Source organism: Plectropomus leopardus, chromosome 3, assembly GCF_026936395.1.
Source record: "Plectropomus leopardus strain MGB_pleo_1.0 chromosome 3, ASM2693639v1, whole genome shotgun sequence".
Taxonomy (NCBI): Eukaryota; Metazoa; Chordata; class Actinopteri; order Perciformes; family Serranidae; genus Plectropomus; species Plectropomus leopardus.
Window position 1 is genome coordinate 15,061,088 of NC_142178.1, and position 21,316 is coordinate 15,082,403.

The window sequence follows — 21,316 nt, forward strand, 5'->3', positions numbered from 1 at the left end:
TCTTTAACAAGAGACAATCTACCGTGAAAATGAAGAAGTTTATTGCGCCTGTTAACCTTTATTTGGGCAATTACTTAATTCAAATAAGATGTTGTTGCATGTGTGGACCTGACGCAGACCATCCACCCAAACCAAATACCCGTCTGCTCTCCATCATGTCCCTCATCATAGCAGCCATTTGTGCAAGCTCGTCTATCAGGACCGATCCAGAACAAAGACCTGGCTGCCTGTAACCCTATACAGGGACATGAAACAGTGACCTTTGACCCCGTGTGTGATACAAGTGACGCTGTTGTCCCACAGGTCAGCGGTAAAACGTGCCAAACACATTCCCAGCCTCCGTTGCAGCCGTGCTTCTGTGGCGTGTTAGCGCTGGAGCAACTAAAACATTTCTGACATTTGTTTTTGTGTCTCAGTAAATACTCTCAGAGCTGTGATCATAGGCTTGACAAGGTGTAGGTAGTTTGGGATTTGGGGGTTTTATCTGCGCTAACTTGTAAATTTTAGTGTTTTGCATGAAACGTAAGACAGACTCATTTTACGCTGCCAAACATCCCATCATGGAGACGTTACATCCATGGAGAAAATCCAAACATTGTTGTACGTTGAAGGCATGGCCCACAAAGCAAGGTTGACTTCACTGTGAGGCACTGTGCTTAATCAAATCAAACCTTATAGATCCACATCTGTTTCCCAGCCGCCTTTAAAAACCAGTACTGTGGTCCATTTTACAGCCCGTAATCGAATACACAAATGATTACATTAAAGGGTCAGTTCATCCAAAATACGAGGTAAAAAAGAATCAGAATCTAGAGTGAGATACATAACGAACATAATGGTAGACAATGGCATTTGGTTTGCGGTGCTAACGGTAGTGAATGATTACATTTAAACAATTCATCAGTAAAGAGTGTTGTGGTTACTGCGAATAATGGATGAAGTTCTGTTGTACTGTGACCAAAACGCCTTTGTGACCTTGTGCACATGAAATAAATAGATTATTTTTTTGCATCTTTTTTTCAATGTGCAGGCATTTTTTTTGTTTTGTTTTATTTTTGTGAAATAGGATTGCTGCTTTTGGCTCTACACACCTGACACTACAGTCGCTTTTGAAAAGCCTCAATTTAAAGCTTTCATTCCAGTGAAAACTGTTACAATTATATGTTTCTGATAAGCAATGTTGCTATTAAATCATTTCCTATTTTAAAAAAAATCTTTAAAAGTATCTTAAAATTGTGGTACTTTTATGAACATTAATTAAAAACTGGATTTTGTGGTGTTACTTTGTTGTTACAAAAAACAATAAAAACACACAATGTGTGTAAAAAAAAAAAAAGAGGTTATTTCTCCAAGGTCAATGTATCATCACACAACTTGTATGATAGGCCTATCTAATGAATTAGCACTTTGTGATTAATATTTTTGTGTTACGCACTTAACATAAAGTTGTGTACTTTTAAAGATATGTAACTTAGGTCAAGGAAAGAAAATATTGTAATGAGCTCAAAATAACCAAAAGTTCCCCTGGTTTCACACAGCACACAATCACTGGTCTCCCAGGGGAAAGTCCTTTGTTTGTTTGACCCACCTGCTACTCCAACCTGCCTCCTTACATGGACTTTCACCCTTAATACTTCTCCCATCTTCACCCCTGTCAGCGTATTGGTCACACAACTGCAACCTTCCAAATTATTATACAAGAAAATGGTGCACAGCCTGCCATGGTGATTTGATGTTTGCCTCTACACAGCTCAGTTTCATCTCCCCACTGTTCTCTGCGGTTATACTGGAGGACTCTCTGGCCAACAGTAAACACCCTCTCAGGTTTACAGCTTACAGCAGCAGGACTCAGACCTGCGAGTTCTCTCTCAGCACACCACCATGGTACAGGCCTGTAAACTGCAGGGAGGAGTTTGAGTGTATGAACTGACAGGCAGTCTTTAGCAGTGTATACTTTTATTACTGGTGGTGGTGGTAGGGGCTGCAGATGGGGGTGGGGGTGGGTGGCGTTGAATAACCTCCAACAGCTCTGACAGGGAAAGCGTCAAGTTCTGGCATGAAGACCAGTTTCAGTTACCAGCTGCTGGATTCAATGCAGCAGAACGGAGGGAAAGGAGACAAAAACATGCATAATTGCATGCATGTTTTCAGAAACACACACACACGTACAGACATATACACACCTGCTTATTGCACAGCAACATGTACACACACATCTGTGTCCTGTTACATCACTGCTCACTGTTTCAGTCCTCTTTTTCCAGATGAAGTTGGAAGTTCTCCATCAGATCCTAACGTAGAATAAATGTTTCAGAAACATGTGACCTCACATCAGTCCCTGACGGCTTGTATTCACTGCCCACCTGTTACAACACCCACACTCTCTCATTCTGCTGTGTGTTTGTTACATCTCCAGCAGATATCATCTAAAGTCAGATATTCATGCACATCACTATCATTTGTTTATGTAACACAACTTAATAACAATGTGTAGTTTTATGCATCATATCAGCTATTCTATATAATAAAACTACAACCAGCACTGCTTGGCTTTATCTGTTACTATACACTTAACATTTCTTCACACTATTAAATGAATAGTTAAACATTTTGGGGAGCGCCTTTAATAACTTCCTTGCCAAGAGTTATATGAGTGAAATCATGCTACATTCTGCAAGCTAAATATGAATATGTATTTTTCCAAAGTGCCGAACTGTTCCTTTGATACAGTCACTGAGTGGATAATTGACTGAATCATTTTTGTTTGAAATTAACTTTTTTTGGTTGGGTTGACTGATTTTTTTTAAAAAGCCTCACTTGTTCGGTTGTGATCTTGGGACAACAGGAAAAAAAGTTCATGGAGAATGAGGAATTCACATTATGTGCCATGCCTTTCTAATCTGTCATATTTTTATTTTGTATTCCATAATATGTTGACTGCTAAATATTGTCAGTTGTATATTTTTTAAATATATTGTCTTAGTTTGCATCACAAAGCTTGTAGATCAACAGGGAAAAAAGAACGTCAAATGAGTTTGAGTTATCTCCAGTTTTTCTCTGCACATTTATCTAAACATTTAAGAAGGTCAGGAAAATATGTATTTTCTGTGAAAGCAAAAGGAGGTTTTATTTACAGCTGTCTGTTGGAATCAGTCCTAACTGCTATTAAATCTAAATGTACAAAATAACATTGTCAACATGGCCAGAAAAGCCGTCCTTGTAAAAACACTTTTAGTCTCCAAAGAAATCAAATCCAGACCATCCTTTATAGAAATCGGAGATCCTCACATCTAGCCAGATATAAAGGTTTCCAATTTTTTTTATTAATTCTGTTTGTAAAATAAAAAAAAAAGGACTATGAATGTTTTTTCTTCATCATTATTTTTAATTTGATCTGAAATTTGTCATTTGAAGCCATAAAATCAAATGGCATTTGGTCCCATCCCACTGATATTTGGCAAACAAAAGCAAAAGCTTCCTCTCCAAATCATTTTTTAAGCATCTTGGCTCCAGTAGTCAGTCACATAAGTTAATATAACGAGTCCACAGTGATGACTCACATTTTTGTTCAACACATCTTGTCCCATTTTCATTTTAATGGTACAATTGGCATGTCAAAACAGCCCTTTAATAGTTTCATCACAGAGCAGACAGTGATGTGAAATCCAGAGGAGCCCAGTGAAGACATGAAGCAGGCGTCATGGATGGGAGCCGATCCAGATGACAGAGAGTCAACAAGAGAGAGACACAGTCAGACAAGAGAGTGAGAGACAGAGCAGTCTATGTGGCTGTAAACAACAACACAACAGTCTGATGAATTATACAACAATATCAGTGCAACAGCAGGGAGTCCTGGCTCTGAGAACAGTCTGTGAGTGAGGACCGCGTGTGCGTGCGTGTGTGTGTAGCAGGTGGCAAGACAAGGAAGACAAAATGAAAAAAGGGGGGAAAAAAGAATGACAAAGGTGACAAAATACACGAGGCCAGCAGAAAAAGTAAGAGAAAGGTGGAAAATTGAAAAAAATGAAGGTAAAACAGGAAAAGGAGAGAGAAAGAGAGAGATTTCCCCTCAGACTTTCTCCTTGATACCCAGCCAACACATTTACAATTGAGGAAGTCTCTACTGACTCGCTGCTGCTCCCTCCCTCTCCTCCCCTCCTCTCACCTCCTCTCATGCTGGGACCCCCCTCCCTCATGAGAAAGTGGGACTCCCTCCCCCCTCCTCCTCCTCCTCCTCCTCCCTCCTCTCTCTCACTCTCTCTCCCATCTGAAGACTTAACACAGTGCACAGCAAAGCTGGCGCTCACAGTTGCGCCCTGGATTGTAGCAGAGAGAGCAGCCCTCCTGCAGCCTGTTAGCCCGCCACCATGGATGTCAAACTGCTGGCGCTGACGGCTCTGCTGGCCGTGGCCACACATGTACCAACCTCCAACGGTGAGTCCAGCATAGGGACGGAGACTCGGGGGAAATTTTTAATGGTGCAGAGATTGTTGGTTTCATATTATTTAAAGGTTTGACCGATTTTTGGTTGCAGGAATTTTGTTCATTCTGATGTTTTAGTCTCAGAGAGGAGGAGGGGATTAAGATCCATGTAGTCTGTATATAGAGGCTTTTATCATTTGGATTATTTTGATTTTGGTTGTGAAGGAACTTTTCAAAAAGTTCTGGATTCAGTCTATACTCTTACAGTCTATACCTATATGTAAAATCAAGTGTCTGACATCTCAGTTACCCTTTAAAATGATCAGAGCTCATCTTCTGATATTGTTGGTTCTCTGTCAATTTTTATTTGCCTGAATTTTGATTTTTGTTGGATGGTTGATGTGTTTCATTTGTTGTCAGATAGAAAGATACCTTTTTTAAAACAAAATCTGTTGTTGCACTTATGGCTGGTAAAATCAACTTAATACACTGTTCTGGTTTTGTTTTATTACATTGCATGGAAAAATAGTTATAAGAAAGTAGACATTTACTCCCAAATTATTCATCCACCAGTTACCTTTATTGGCTAAGGAGCTAAAAAGATTAGACGATTGATCAAATAATTTTTAAATTTTGACATTATTAAACTGTTTTGAGAATCAACTGATGGACTAAGCCCTGCTTATTTTGCCTTTTGAAAGATGATTTTTCGTCTTCTTTTTTTTCTTTTTTGCTGGTGAGCAAATTGAACAGCTTTGGATTTTAGACTATTAGTAGCAATATATAAGCATATTGAGGATGTCAATTTAGGCTTTAAGAAAATTCTGAGTTGTGACATTTTATTTTGTAAAATGATTTATTGAGGATATAATCAGCAGATTACTTTATAACTAAAATACCTGTCAATTGGAGCCCTTTATTGGTGGAACAGAAAGTTGAATTACAGCATATTGACTGCACTTAATAATGAATATTTCTGCTGCAGCAAGTTTTTGTAACATTTAAGGGGATTAATATCTTTTTTAATAAGCAATACATGAGGTTGCAAATTTTCCAGTAATTTCAGTATTTTGGACAAAAACCCCTAACGTACCACAGGAGGAGTGCGGTTTCCAGTGACCTCACATTAATCTCCCACATGTTAACCTTGGTAGGAGACAACCGGGGTGTTAAGTCGCCTGGTCTGCGTTATGTTAAGCTTGCTGTTTCGGCTCACGGTGAGACCCCTCATTGCATATTAAAGAGTCAGGTCTAAAGTGTGTATTTATCTTTTCACTTTGCTTTCTTTTAATTAGTTTCTAATTAGGGATAAACAATGCAGCAGTGATAGCAGTGGATGCTCGGTTCTTGCCCCGGTGCTGCATAATGATCCCTTAGTTTGCATGAGAAAAGACCCTGAATGGGTGTGAGTCATTAGGCTGATATTACTGAGGATTTAGCCATTTGTGGCAGCACATTTGGTGTTGCATTTTAGACCTGCATGTCAATGGGAAAATGTTAAAACAAAGGTCTGTTTTTACACATGGTGCACTTGATTTTGTGAGTTTGTGCTCATGAGGGCAGGAAATGGCCTATACAAAGACTGAGGGGTTGCAAAATTAACATCTGCTCTGTGAACTTTTGAAATAATTTTGTGACTCACACGCAAGCAGTTTTCCTTTTAAACCATTTGCATGTAATCAAAAGAACTGTAGAGCATCAAGGCTTTTGAGATGGATTTTTAATTCAGAGTTTTATTACAGGGAGTTTCTTTTCATCCTTTCACTGACATTTTTACAACCATCATTATTTCTTTGGGAAATCTGTAAACTCAAAAAGGGAAATCAAAGCTACAATCTTCACAATCTAAAAGTTTGTAATTGGGTGTACTTGGGTGTAATTGGGTGGAGTTATTCTTGTGCGTCTGTGGTCCTCTGGGCCCCCACAAGCCTCCATGGAGGAGCGGGGGTGATTTGTAATCATTTTAAGAATGTACTTGAGGTGATTTCCTCTGAGGCTGTTGATGGCGTCTGAGCCAAAGAGTGGTCTTACATAAAAGGGGCAAATATTGGAAAATTGAATGTGGAGGACCCTTCTTTATCAGAGTGGCTGGATTGAATGCTGGGGGAGTGAAAAGCTGAAATTCTGTGTATGTGTGAGTGTGAATGGTCAGAACAGGGTTAATCTCTTTTTAATGAACATGTTGTTCAGAGCAGTGGCAGGTAAACTCACACGGTCCCATGCTTTGTAAAGCCTCGTTACAGTAGATTAAACATGCTTTTAATTTGTCGCATGAGGGAAGTGATACTTTCAATCATGCCTGAAATTAGGTAGACGCTACTGTGTTTGAATTTGGCTTATTCATTTAAGTTGATGTTAATATTTTAATCCTCATATGATCCAAAACGACCCCTTGACCCCTGTGAACAATGAAATATTTAAACCGTTGAATAGAAAATAACATGTCGCAGCCGCTTTACCTACTTCTGAACAGTATAATTGTTCAAGTATTAAGTTAATTATGCATGAACTACAGAGAGAAAAAATACATTTGCATTTGAAAAGTCTAAAATTCCAAAATAAGATCAAAACCTTTGGATCAAAACACATTTTCTTTGTTAAATCAACAGTATTATTTTGAAGTGCTCTGCCACACTTTGTTGCACAGTTTGTACATAAATTTTAAATAGTGATTCAGTGTGTGTGTGTGTGTGTGTGTGTGTGTGTGTGTGTGTGAGTTTGATAATCAAGTGAATTATTTAAGTTAATGTTATAAAACTGCTTTTGTAACTGAGCTGAACAGTAAGTGTCATAACAATTTAATCTATTTGTTTTTACTGCACAATTTATTTATTTTTTTGTCACTTTTTTTTTCTTTATGATAATTCTGATTTGCAATTTTCCTTGTTATGTGTTTGCAGCAAAGCCCATCAGTCTGGTTGAGCGGTGCTGGTGTCGTTCTACCCTCAACACGGTTCCTCAGCGCGCCATCAAAGAGCTCAAATTCCTCCACACACCCAACTGCCCCTTCCAAGTCATGTAAGTGAATGAGTGTAAAATTACTGCGGTGCTTAACTTAAAGAAAGGTATTTCCTGATGTGAACGTTTGATGATCATTTGAAGGTTTCGGTCAATTATGTGGCTCGTTTAAGTTAAGTCCTTCAGATGCTGGTGTATTTATGTTCATTTTAGTAGCTGTGTTGGTCAGAGTCAAAATAGCGAAGTCAAGTTTCTGGTACTTTGCCAAATGTGCTGCAAAGACCATGCCAGCTCTCCATAAGCCAAAGGTTAAGGCACAGTTTAAACTCTACGATAAATAGTTTTAATGGTCTTTTAATTCTTTGTTTTAAGTGGATGTTTATGCCTACGTATAAGATTTTATTCATCCACCTGAGTGAGAAGTAACGTCACGTTCTGACAGTCATTCCACCTTGTTGCACAAACAGTTTATTACAACAGTGCAGCTAAAATTGAGCTCTTCTCATCATGTTTGACGTCTCTGCTGTGTTGTGAGTGATTGTGGTGCCCGGCCCTGAATGTCTGCAAAGTAATATGCAGAGAAACCGCTGATTAATGGCATGTGGGTGCAATGGAATAGGTGGGGATGTGCAAAATGAAGAATGTGAAAGATCTTAAAGAAATACTAAAGGGATATATAAAACACTTATTCACGTTTGCTACTGAAATCCTGCAGTCATAGAAATATAATTATGGTTAATCTCATTAAAATGAATTAAATTAGATCTACTTATATGAAATCATGTCATGATAGCCCTGGGTCTTTTGACACTAACTAATACATTATTAGAATAAAAAATAAACACAGAACAAGAATCTGAATTTTAATTTTAATAAATAACCGTGAAAAACTAAACGGTCACACATATGCACACATACATCGTACAGTATGACAAAAGATTAAAGACCTGCAAGTATTAATAATCAACAGTTGCACTTCAAAATGCACTGAAATAAGTAATTAAGCCATCAAAGCTGATTATCTGCCGATTGCACACTATCAAACCATTCTGTTGATTTTATTCAATTTGATTATTTGCAATCTTCAAAATAAGGAGATATTTCCACTTACATTCACCTCAGTCTGCCTTAACCAATGACCCTTTTTTTGAGCTTCTGCCTCCTAAAATACCGGTTATTGTGCTGATATATTTTTTAATTCTTAATTTTTATACTCAAAGACATTGAAAAAATAGCCTTCTGTTACAGCCAAGCTCCTAAAGGAAAAGGGACGCGACATAAAACCAGATTTTTTTGGTGATGCAAAGTTATATATTAACAAAGGAGTTAGGATAAGTGATACAGACAAAAATGTGAAGCAAACTATAAAGGAAAATGGCTTATGGGTGATGTTCAACTTAAAGGCAGAAATATAATCAAAAGACGAGTCTTAAAATAAGAGTTGCTGATATTGCCCTAACAAAACCAAAAGTGGAAATAAAAACCTAACTACCCCAAATTGCTTAGTGGAAAAACAAAAACATGACTTTTATTACGTTTTAATTTTCTAAAACCACAATTTTTAGGTTTTTGTCACATGACAGCTAATCTTTGTAACATGCATGGTGCTACATTATCTTTTTTAAATGTATTTACTTTTTTACTATTTAATTCCCTCACTTTTCACCATTATTTGGTTTGTTAAATAAAAATGGAATAGTAAACCACTGGACTAAACTCAGTTGAGATAGTTTGAGAGTGGAAGTGTGAAGAGTGATGTTAATATCCTTCTATTCTTCCCTAATGAGAGGCCCGAGTTTAAAACAACACGATCCTCTCAGAAAGAGGAAAGCAGTAACGGCCGGAGCTCGGGGGGGCGTTTATGTTTTGCAAAGGAAGCAATAATTAAAGGTCAGAGTGATTACCTTTGTATTTCTGCTGACCCCCTGTGTCCCTTACCACTTTTTTTTTTTATTTCCCGCCTCAAACTGCCCGGCAACATCGAGCATAATGTCAGTAGTCTGGAACACATTAACTAAAAAGCCTCATTCATTTGTCCGCTATAGAAAACGGGACGGCAGAAGCCTCACAGCCAAAAGGCTAAAAAGGCTGTGGGGCTTCTGCCAGAAAAGGAGGGGGGTGTAATGACTGTGAAGGGGTGAGCGGATGGCAAAAGGTCAGAGAGGACATGCAGCGCTCCGGCCGGGACACAAACTCCCTCTAACCTTCCTCCAGAAAACGGCCAAAGGAGTCAAGAAGTCATGAGACAAGGAGCCAGCAGAGTTGCTCCGATATCTCTATTGATGCAGATGAAAGAAAGTCGGTAACACTAAACCCTCTGTCCCCCCTCCCCCCCTCAACCCCGTGTCCCACCGTGCTATCCCCCCACCCGTCCCAGCATGCTGTTGGTATTAACTTGCTGTGAAATAATTACTACCTGCTGCTTGTGGAACTCCGGCCCTCAAATTCCAGCCAAGTCAATTAAGGTTTCGCCTCTCAGTTGGTCATCCAGACAAGCAGACAGATAAACAGGATGAAGCGAGACACATCAAAACAGCAGAGAGCTCCTGGGCGGATGAGCCAGGCCACCCCTAATAAAATAAAAGAGGAGGGGAAGAAGGGGACATCCCAGGAGGAAAAGCAAACATGGATCCAGTTACTGAGCTGTTTGGCCTCCTGACTCGCATGTTAGTTTGAGGGATTTGGAGCTGATGCTTGGATTGATGCTCCTGATCTGCTCTTTTAACTTTAGGGACCATTTGCTCGCGTGCATGTGTGCGTCTAAATGGAGTGAGAAATATGGGAGGTGGCGTATTAAAGAGGTAACAAGGGGTGGGGGGGGTTCAAATTGAATCAGAAAGCAATGAGGAGGCGCAGAGGAATGTGTTTAATTTGCAGAGCTGTGCGATGGAGAGATGGAGGGAGGAGACAGAGGAACAGTGAGGCGAGACACCTCTTCAGTTGTTAACTCTCATACACGACCTTTTGCCACCGAGGTGTGAGATCCACATGTTTCGAGGGGGGCAAGACCCCGCTGCATAACCCCCAACAGATCTGACACTCTCACAGCAGTTAATCTGATAGCAGAACAAATCCCCTCATAAATATTTAGCTCAGCTCTCCATCAGCAGGCTGGACATCCCTCACAGGAACATGCACTCTCTGCGGCCACAGAGCTGTTCGTCATAAAGTGGGATCATTCAGAAATCCTTGTAGCTCTGCTTCACTGTTATAGGCAAGGCAAGGCCAATATATTTATAGACCCAAAGGAAGGCAACCCAAAGCGCTTTACAGATGGATCAAGTCGAAGTTCATTGTAACCTAATCACAAAGCGTGCCCCAAAGGGCTGGACAAATAGTGATTCCAATTCAGTTTCAATTTCAATTTGATCTATAAAGTCCAACAACATATATCATAACCTCTGAGGGTTTTAAGACAAACAACAAGGAAAAACTTCTCCCCAAAAAACCCTTTCACAGTGGAAACAATGATAGAAACCTCAGAAAGAGCAGCTGAGGAGGGATCCTTCTTCCAGGATGCAAAGATGTGCAATAAGGTTTCATGTCTACTGAACAGATAATAATAATAATGAACATAATAAAGTAACAGGAGAGATTTCTTGTTTAATAAACAGTTTAAAAAGACAAGGACATGGGGCGCCTGGCGGCTCAGTGAGTAGTGCGGGCACTCCATGTACAGAGGCTTTGTCCTTGCCGCAGCGGCTGTAGGTTTGATTCCTGCTTTGGCCCTTTGCTGCATGTCACCCCCTCTCTCTCTTCCCCTTTTACACTCGTGCTGTCCTGTCAAATTGTCTTTTGATTTGGACATGATAGTTGTTACACTTAACCCAGTAAGGAATTATGTGGAGTAACAAATGTTTTACATATATTTTTACCAACTTATTCACAGTGGCAGCTCCCTCCACGGCAAAAAAATAGTTTGAGGCCGATATAACTGTCTGTAAAAGTGTTCATTCTTTAAAGCTAGCACAAAGGTAGTGATATTTGTGAAACTACACAGGCTAAAATTAAAGGTGTTTATTTATCTTTTTTATGGAGAAAGAAAAAAATCACCTAAGACATACATAAAACATTTTAACAGGTTTGTTGCGCAACTCAAAATGTTAACTGTACCAGTATTAGTCGATGCATAAGCTAAAGTATATCAGTGTCAGTGAATCAAATAAATTAAATCATTATTTTTTAAGTTATGGCTTTTAGTCAATTTGCAATCGTCCCATCTGACCACCCGATCCAAAATTTCCTGAGGATGCTGCCGCCGCAGCTTATCCATGTCAAAGTAGAGAAGTTTAAAAATGAAAGTTGAATTGAATTGAAAAATTAGTAATATTGACAGATAAATAATATATAACACAAATGCTCCACAGATCACAGTGAGAAATGTTGTGATACAATCATGACTAAAATGTAAATTGCAAGATTTTAATCTTAAAGGAATCTTATTTTGTACCTTCTTGTAGTGTTAAAAGTGTTAGTAAAACTTAAAACCAACTCAACAGTAATAATGAAGCTATATAGGCCTGCTGGATGTTTTATAGCTTAAATCCAGTTGATCCAAGTGCAAACGAGAGACGACCCCAAAATAATCAGAGGATCAATGCACCTCAGTTTTACACAGTATACGTACTCGGAGGTCCTCGCTCCGTCTCTTTTTGCGCTAAGGGGTCCTTGGCCTGAAAAATGTGAAAGGCCACGTCTTAGATGAAGAAAGAGGTTAAACACACTTCAAGCACCTCACAAGGAATAACAGGCCTGTCCAGTACTATAATAATGACTGCAACAATATGAAATGCATCCCTATATTAGGAGCCAAGTTCACTCTTGACTTAAATCAGCCTGACTAAAATGTTTTCCCTACAAACTCTACATCAAACTAAATTTAGGATGTTTTGTGTGCAGCGTAGAGACAGTTTTACAAGCCACACAGTTCAGTGTGATCGGCGGGGTGAGCCTCCCCTCCAGCTGTCCCTGAGTGGAAACAGAGAGCTGTGATTTTTCACCGCCGGCCGGAGGGTGACAGCCTGTTACGTGCAGTAATCCTCTGGTTTTCAGCCTGAATGTGTTGTAGGATGTGCTGAGGTTTTTAGGGCTTAGCTGAGGTGTTTCTGAGCTCAGCCTTCATAAAACATATCAGATATCGTCCTGACATATAGGGCTCATTTCAACATCAAGGTCCCTAGATTTATTCAACAAGAGTCCAACTGTAAATAGAGCTAGTATTTTTTATTTTATGATATGCACTAACAAAGGAATCTGGGTTCCTTTTTTGGTTAAAATAATGCTTATCTTTTGTTAAATTAAGCAGAAATAGCGTGATTCTTTTAGTCTTGACATTAAAGTGACACTTTGTTAGAAGTTAGTAATCCTCCGGTTTTAACTGGGATGTGTTGGGAGATGTTCTGGGGGGTTTTTGAGATTAAGTTGAGCTTTTGTTGAAGTTGGTTTTCATAAAAAGTAAATAACATTATTAGGATTTATTAGCCACAAAAAAAGCTTAAGAGCATTATCTCTTCAACTTATACAATCACCTCTCAAATATATACACCATCTTTATGGTGCTTTGAGGAATTATAAATGTTACATACGGCGCATTTAGGTTTAAAAAGCCATACCAGTGGTTTGTGTGTTTCCGTTTTATAACTGCAAATTGCATGTATTGTGCATTTCTGCCCCCATTATCCAAATTATAGGCTACAGTGGCTTTTTAGCAAATTTTCCCCTGTTGCTGAGAGCCATTTATTTTCCATTCATTTAATTGTTTTGCAGAGAGTTGAAACTTGCTTGTGAAAGGTGCAATCCATCATAGTGAAGATTTGTCACCTTAATTTTAAATCACAGTTATATATATATTGTTGTTTGGTCTTTTAGTTGTGAGCAGTAACTAACGTAACAAACACACTAATGTAATAACGTAACGTAGTAACGTAAGTAACGTAAGTAACGTAATAACATTATAACGTTGCTTTTAAGGATGCTCTGACATCTGACACTTCTGGCCAGCAACCATTAAAAGCAAGAAATAACAACAGCCACATTATTCCTCTCCAAACATGCTTGTTCGTTTTGATGTTTATGTTTTGACTTTGTGCTCAGTCGTGGTTCATTTACATCAGATTTCTACCAACTGTTGGAGGTTGGGACAATCAAAGAAGGTTTTAAAATGTTCCTACACAGCCATAATGGAAAGATTAAAGGTGACGGATAGTTTGTTGTGATGGATCACATCTATAAAAGCTAGTTCCAAGTTTCAACAAGTTGATTCATGAGGTACTCTCATGAACTGAGACTCCTGGCTCCGTGAAAGGTGGAAAATCAGCTTACAGTATTTTTTGGAACAGAAGTTCTTAAACTATGAGACACACAGAGGGAGAGACATCGTGAGTGACAACGATATCGTGTGAGGTGAAAGACAATTAATACCCTCAGCACAGCAATTTGTGTCAAAATTCATACTTCAAGGGTGTAGGTTTTGTTTTTAAAGGGGGAGGGTTGGGGGCATTAATGAAATGGGGGGAGCTGGGATCCTCCACCAGAAAACTGAGCATCAGACATTTAATTTCCTGAATTCTGGTAATTTTTATGGGTCATTTGTGCCTTTTTTGTATCAAGTTATAGTGTGAAAATCTTTAATTTTGTAAAAGAAAACAAAACACAGACATGTAAAACAAATTTTAGATTCAGTGAGACTTACACTGACTAAGAATTATTTCCAGTGCCCAGCACGAATAAACATCCATAAATACATTCAGAAATAATAGGAAAAGCTGCTTTTTTTTTTAGTCCAGCCTGAGAATCAACACATTTTAAGTTTTCTTCAATAGCAAAGTAATCCAGTGATTGTTGCCTGTATAACCATTAGTGCATTGCATACTGCTTATAACTAATGTTTAATTATTTTTTGATTATGCGAACATATAAATATATACAGGTTGAAAATAAATGGGGCTCAAGTTGCAGCACACATCACAGTGCTTACTCTTGTGTTTACATCTCCCAAAGCATTTTGGGAATGGCAGTTTTTATTTGCCTTAATTTAGTCTGAGGGGCGCCTATGATGTCAGATTTTGAAAACCCCTGCTCTTTAAAAAAATGCAATCATTTTAAATATATGCAGTTAAGTTTTGTTATAATATCACAGTTTATTTACACATTTTATGACTAAGCTAAACATGCAAACCCACCTGTGTGGTCCTCAAGAGAAAATGTTAAAAGTGGAGCCCTACAGAGCCCAGTGAGGAACTTTAATGACGTTCTTTAAGGATCTGTGTTAATTAAAATGCCAGTCAAGTTTCCTCGAGGTTACTGAGCGGTCGAGTTACACTTTGGTTAACCACAAAGTTAATAAAATAGATACAATCTCTGCACTGTATACCAACACCGGATGTTCAGCTACAAAGGAAGCCCAGGGTGAAAATATTCTGCACCACACGTCCTTGAGCCTGATTTATTACATGAGTTTGGATTAGACAAAAATGCTTTGTTTCTTCTCTATCTCTGCCGCTCCTTTTTTAAAATTAGAACTACTCAGAATGTGCCGTCTAATCCATCAATTTCTACTTTTTTTCTCCCTCAGTGCCAAGCTGAAGAGCAACAGGGAAGTTTGCATCAACCCAGAGACCAAGTGGCTGCAGCAGTACTTAAAGAACGCCATTAACAAGTAAGAAAAAAAAACCTCTTCACTCTCACTGTGCAGACACAAGCATCGCTGACAAAGACAGAAATGAAATACAGCAGTCTTTTCTGCCGAGTTTAGAGCCCACAAAGAAGAAATAAACCACTGTTACAAATGACCATTTCTCAGTTTCCTGCCGACAGTTACTCTCTGAAATCGCTGACATGGTTGATGTAAGCAGCTGAGTTATTATCTGTGAAATTATTAGCAACAAGAAAGAAAAGTGATAAATCTGCCACTGGTGTCTCTGCTTCCTTTTCTCATAATAAGTGTGTTGCTGTGACTTCAGAAGAATCAAATGTTCATTATTTTTAATGTCTCAGCTCTCACAGTAAATACACCAAATTCTGTGTTTATAATTTTTTTTAACATGACTTTTTTATCCCTAAGAAGCATTTTCCACATAATTATCATCACTAATTGCACCCCAGCGACAAAGTTGTCCCGGTTGGGGAGCAGCATTGTGGGTAAAAACTATTCATAGTAAAAAAATGCAGCAGCTCAGTCAGTTTTTAATGAGCTTTGCAGTTAAAATGTGTGCATTCCTCATAAAAAAATGTTCCCAATACGTCTGGTGGTGATTATCGCCAGGCTGCATGTCTGCTTCTTAAAACACCATAAACACCTGAAGCACAATGTGAAAACAAACAATAAAGTCATTTCTGAGGATTTACAAGATATTGTTTATTGTATTAGTAAAGAACCTTTGTGAATACAGAAGTGCTTAGAAAATTAAGTCTCATCCTAAGAGTTGTAGATTATTGAAGCTGACATGTGGTACTGCACTTACTGTATGTAGAGTAGAGTTTATATTACTCATCTTAACTTTGAGCAAAAGGTAGGCAGCATGTCAGCTGAGAAGCAGCATCATTTTAAGCTTTTCCACAAGGCAATTTGAGCTTATTCAATGGAGTGTTACACACGGCAAATGTGAAAATCACCAAAACTGCACTAAAGATTTCAGCGTTAGAACTGTGTGGTTGCAGTGATCATGATAGAAGTCATGAATGAATGGAGTGAGAGTAACTTTAAACCTGTTCATTTTCCAAGAACACACAGTCTGTGTGTGCGCGCGTGCGGGCATGTGTGCTTGCGTGTGTGGGGGCTGTGTAGAAATGCAGTCTGCTGTCACATAAAAGAAAATCACAACTTGAGTTCTTCTCATTTTAAAGGAGGAAACTTTTTTTTTACAGCATGGCTGCACTTTGTCAGCATCACCCTCTTTCATGTTCAGTTACAGTTACATATAAATCACACTTCTATGCTCTGATGTTCACCTATCAAAACTGTTTGCTAACACCTGAGGCCCCTACATGTCCCTGACAGCTCTGCTGCAAACAGCATGTTTCATCTCCTCGGCTGAAAAAGACCGCAGTTCTGACCCTGTCTCATATAAATTGTATTCATATGCCTCCTTTTTATTTTTCTAATAACTTTTTTGAAAGAAATCATTATCGCTGCCTGGATTATGTACCCTGACAACATTTCTCTAGTAGAGGAAGCGCTAAATTTATGTACTGCATGGGAGTCATAGGGAGGAGAATGGGGAGTGAAAGGGATAGTTTGGATTTTTTTAAGTGGGGTTGTATGAGGGACTTACCCACAGTCAGTGTATTATATAGAGTAGGTGGCAGCTGGCATGCTCCCAGTTTGGGGACACCGCTTGTGCCGCTGGTGCAAGCTAAGCAATGTGCTGCTGTGGACAGCAGTGCCTTTTCACTGCAGTCAAAGTAGCTGGCACAAGCTCCAGAGGTGACTAGAAGCTGATCATTTACCTCATATGCTCATTTGCATATTGGTCACATCCTTGTGCATTAATAGGAGCATTAAAACTTGATTAAATTAGATTCAATAGAAAGAAACTCACCAAATATTGGCATGAGAGCTAGCGCGCTAATACATTAGTGCACCACTTTCTTACACCTCCAATCTAGAGAGCGAGAGCATCCGTGCAACCAGCACCAAGACGTACTTTAGCCACCAATATATGTATATATATATATATATATATATATATATATATATATATATATAGTTTAAGTGTTAGCTATATTTAGGATATTTTCACCACTTTACCTTGCTGTCAGACAGCCCTTTTAGACAGAGAACTAAAGTTGGTATATTGCTCTCTTAAAAGTCACCAGACTCCTCTGACAAAAACAGTAGTTTAACTTTGCAGAACACGAGAGTTTTTGGCCTACATCTGTTTCAATCTGTTTGTATTACTGTATGACTTTGGTGAATCCAAACAGATTGAGGCAATGAGTCGAAATATTAGGACCACAAGAGTTAATTATTTAAACATTAGTACTTGGTAAGACTAACTGTCGTCTATGACATTTGTTGGTTTTTAAGGGTTAAAGGTCAGGGTTAAAACTGCAGGACATCCTGTTTGTAATTCATCATTATATGTGATTTGATTTCATGACAACATCTTCAGTGAATAAGTCACCATATAGAATTTCCCATCTGGTCCAGCAAAAAGAAAAGAAACAATGACCTTCTTCTCTTTTCACACTAACTGATCTTTCTGTGTTTCTCTCCAGGGTGAAGAAATCTCGAAGACGCAGTAACAAGAAAAACTAAACCCAAGGGAAGACCTGTATGTCGTCAGGCCTGGCATCCTCGGGTCTAACCTGTATACCTCCCTGTCACTGCTATGGATGTATGTAAACATGCTGTATGTACCTGTCCACCTCTCTGGACTGCTTGCAGAACCAGCACTTCACCGCCAGACTGTGCCGTCCCCTGCACCGCCACCGATCCCCCCGGACAACCACGCAGTCACCTCCAACTCTGCATGTTAACAGCAAGTGCAATTATACCTTTGAATGACAGGACACATGTAAATGTCAGATGTATGTGTGTGAGCACTGTGCACGAGAGAGTGTGTGTTTGAATGTGCAACATATAAACTAACTCTGATCGTGTGCCTGGAAATAGTATTTTCTCACTTCACACAGCCAGAGAGGATCAATAAGAGCTTTCTGTCTCACGCAAAGGGTTTGTGGGTAATGCCACTTTCATGTCACATCAGAAGAAATATTCACATCTGCCTCCTTGGTGGAATTATAGTTAAATGTGCTAAATGTAGTTTTGCAAACAGAAGAAATGCAGAACTCACAAACTACAAAGGTCAGTTCACCCATGCCACTTTTTCACACTAATATCACCACTTATGCTGCGTTAACGTGGAATCTGGGAGGCAGTAGATGGTAAACCATCATTTTAGTGGACGAGAGCATGACGGTAAAACTGCTTTTCAAAGTTAAAATACTTTTTGGTGTCTTCTGTGACAGAATTTACAACGGGATGTTACATAACTCCTTACCAGAAGGTAAAAACTGGGGTAATCTGGACAATTACTGGAAATTACTACATCATGCATGTTTCAATTTACTGTCTTGCCATTCCATCGGTGTACTTTTTTGTTTATCTGATGCTCTCCTTCTGCCCGATTCCATCTGATCGCAGCATTAAAGGAGTGGCAACAAGTTTTTCAAAGTATTTGTATTTTTATTTTTTAATATATAAATATATTTTTTAGTAGATTAAAAAATTACTGTGGATAAAGACGTTACTGACTTATATGTAAAAGTTTCCTCTAATTTGACGTCAAAGTGGCTTTACTTCATGCCCGAGGGGCTGTGGGGCAGTAACAAAGGCTGGCCAATGGGGTTAAGCCTTCACATGCAGTGACCAATCAGGGCAGACGATGTCAGAACTATATCTTTAATTGTCTTCAAGCTTCATCATCAGAAACAAAAGAGATGGAAGTTCACACACACTGCAAAGACGCAAGTACTGATGTTGTGGTGCTATATATTCAAGTTAAGGGGTCAAAGCCATTGACATAATTATACTTCACTGTTTATTTTATGCAAGATTTAAGGTTGGATGTTGTGATCTCTAAGTTTTATATAACACACAATTATGTTTTTTACCAGTCACAAAATATTTAAAGCGCTGTTAATATTAGTCTGATGTGGAAAATGAAATGGAAAGCTGATGTTATGCGAAGGCCATACTGTACTGATAAATACTATAAAGATATGAAACACTTATCAATGCAGCTTTTTTGTTTTTGAACATATCAGTAAACAGAGACCAAACATGCAACGTGAAGAAACCTGTGAACCTCAAAAAGCATGACTTTATATGTCATTTATTGTTAGAAGAAAGAAGAAGATCATCATAATTCTTTTTAATTTACTTCTCGTCAAAGGGATTATGGGTAAATGTATATCATGACAATTCATCTGCAGTATTTTCATACCAACACCTGTCCTTGGTAGGAATGAAAAGCTAATAAATTGTCACGTAAAACAGCTGAATGAGAAATGTAACAAAGGGAATGTTCGTGGTGGCAAACAGAAAGTTTCTTTTTTATATATATTTGAGCCACTTTATTATCAGATGTGTCTTTTAAATGTAATTGTTTTATTTTTATATTGTGTATAATCTTACTAAATGCTTTTTAATGCAATGTACAGTAGGCAGTAGCTACTAAATGAAGGCTAAACCATAAAATGCAAGAAACAGTATTTAGCTTCATTTTTAAGGTTCCATGCCATATTTCACATGTATGTAAAGGTTTGTTATTACACAGTATGCAATGTTAAAATACTATTTTGTCATCTTTTTTTAAAAATGTGGATAAAAAAACAACAGCCAAAACAAATCAAATGCTGTCCGCTGGTTTGCTGTTCTGTCTGCACTGTTTCCTTACCGACCAATCTGAGATGTTACAGCAGTAAACTGAATAAATCTGTTAAATTCAACACACAATGATTGAAAACAAAAGCCACTGTCATTGTGTTACATGCCTCGGGAAACTATTCACCCCACCAGTCGTCCCCGTCGAACACTTAATTCAATTTTTTACAATTTTACTGAGGTTGATATACGATGTGTCAATAGAGTCACTGAGCCAAAAAAGAACCAAACCTTTGAGTTGAGATCCAAGCGGCCAACATGTGCTTTTAATCTGGACACTCCCAGCACCCCATGGGCTTTCTTTTCACTTTCACTCAGCTGCTGTCATGCCACACATTTTTTTCCGCTAAAACTGTAGTGGAAGTCATGTTGGTTGTGGTCATCGCTACAGTTTTTGTTTTGTTTTATGCGGTCTGTTTGCTAAGTGCCTGATCACAGGTAATACGCATATATGCAGCTAATGGTGCAATAATCATACGTGTAATTCATTTACCATTAATGTAATAGAAGTTAATGGACTTTCATTTTATATTATTGTACTCATTTGTTTGAACACATTGCTAAATAAGATAAAAAATGTCCCAGTTTCCCTTATGCACTGATAGTCTCATTTCATCCATTACAAAACCATGATCCATGCACATTAGTGTATTAACTACTAGAGTTACATCTCGAGAGAAAATGTGATTACTTCCAACTTTCTATGATGTTTAATATGATAATTATCCCAATAACAACAAAAGGATACTGCATTACGTTAACAACCTTTTTCTATTACTGATTGTGTTAATGAGATAAATATGTAATTACAGGTCATTAGTTTTATTATTTAGATATTAAGTGTTTTAATGTTTAGTGTTGTGACCCCTGCAGAAACATTAACCCTTGCAGTGTTAGCACCACTATTACTCAACTGCCACTGCAGAGAATATTTCATGTGATTAAGTTGTGTCAGACAGTTACATACTGTAGACTCGTTTATCGTTGAGCTTTTACAGATTGTTTTTGTGGGTATTATTTGGACCAAACATACATTCAGGTTCACATTTATCGTCATTAGTGGGTTGATAATCAATCAAAGTGGGTGCCTGTGTCCTACTTTGGACCCGGAGACAATGTGAAGTATTTCTTTTGAGGCAGCTTCTGACACATATCCTTCATATACGTGAGATGTATTAGAGTATTATTATCTGTATTGTCACTGTTTGTCGAACAAGAGACAATATTTTAGCTATGATACTCAAGCCCTTTTTCAATAAAGTCATATGCAATAAAATCTGCTTTGCATGTCTGCATTTCATCTGTCAAAAAATGTGTTCATCTGTATATTTCATCAATTTAAAGCTACTTTAAGTGTTTCCTGACCATTAGGGGGCAGAGAGATTTCAAAACCAAGTTAGAGAAAAACTATCCACTTATTAAGTTGTTATGCCTGGCCTGTTGGCAAATAAATGCCTACTCATACAATCAGCAGTTATGGAATAACATGCACAAATACATTTTGAGACAAACATCTGACTTCCTTTATTTTTAAAAAAATGTAATTAT

General features: G+C 38.3%; 1 protein-coding gene across 1 annotated transcript; it reads left to right on the forward strand.

The window, feature by feature from the left end:
- The first annotated feature begins 4,276 nt into the window (after window positions 1-4,276).
- Window positions 4,277-21,048, forward strand: cxcl12b (chemokine (C-X-C motif) ligand 12b (stromal cell-derived factor 1)). Its single transcript, XM_042485469.2, has 4 exons — window positions 4,277-4,434; window positions 7,323-7,440; window positions 14,954-15,037; window positions 17,599-21,048. The coding sequence occupies exons 1-4, from the start codon at window positions 4,368-4,370 to the stop codon at window positions 17,636-17,638; spliced, it is 309 nt and encodes a 102-aa protein (XP_042341403.1). The 5' UTR covers window positions 4,277-4,367; the 3' UTR covers window positions 17,639-21,048.
- The last annotated feature ends 268 nt before the right edge of the window (window positions 21,049-21,316 follow it).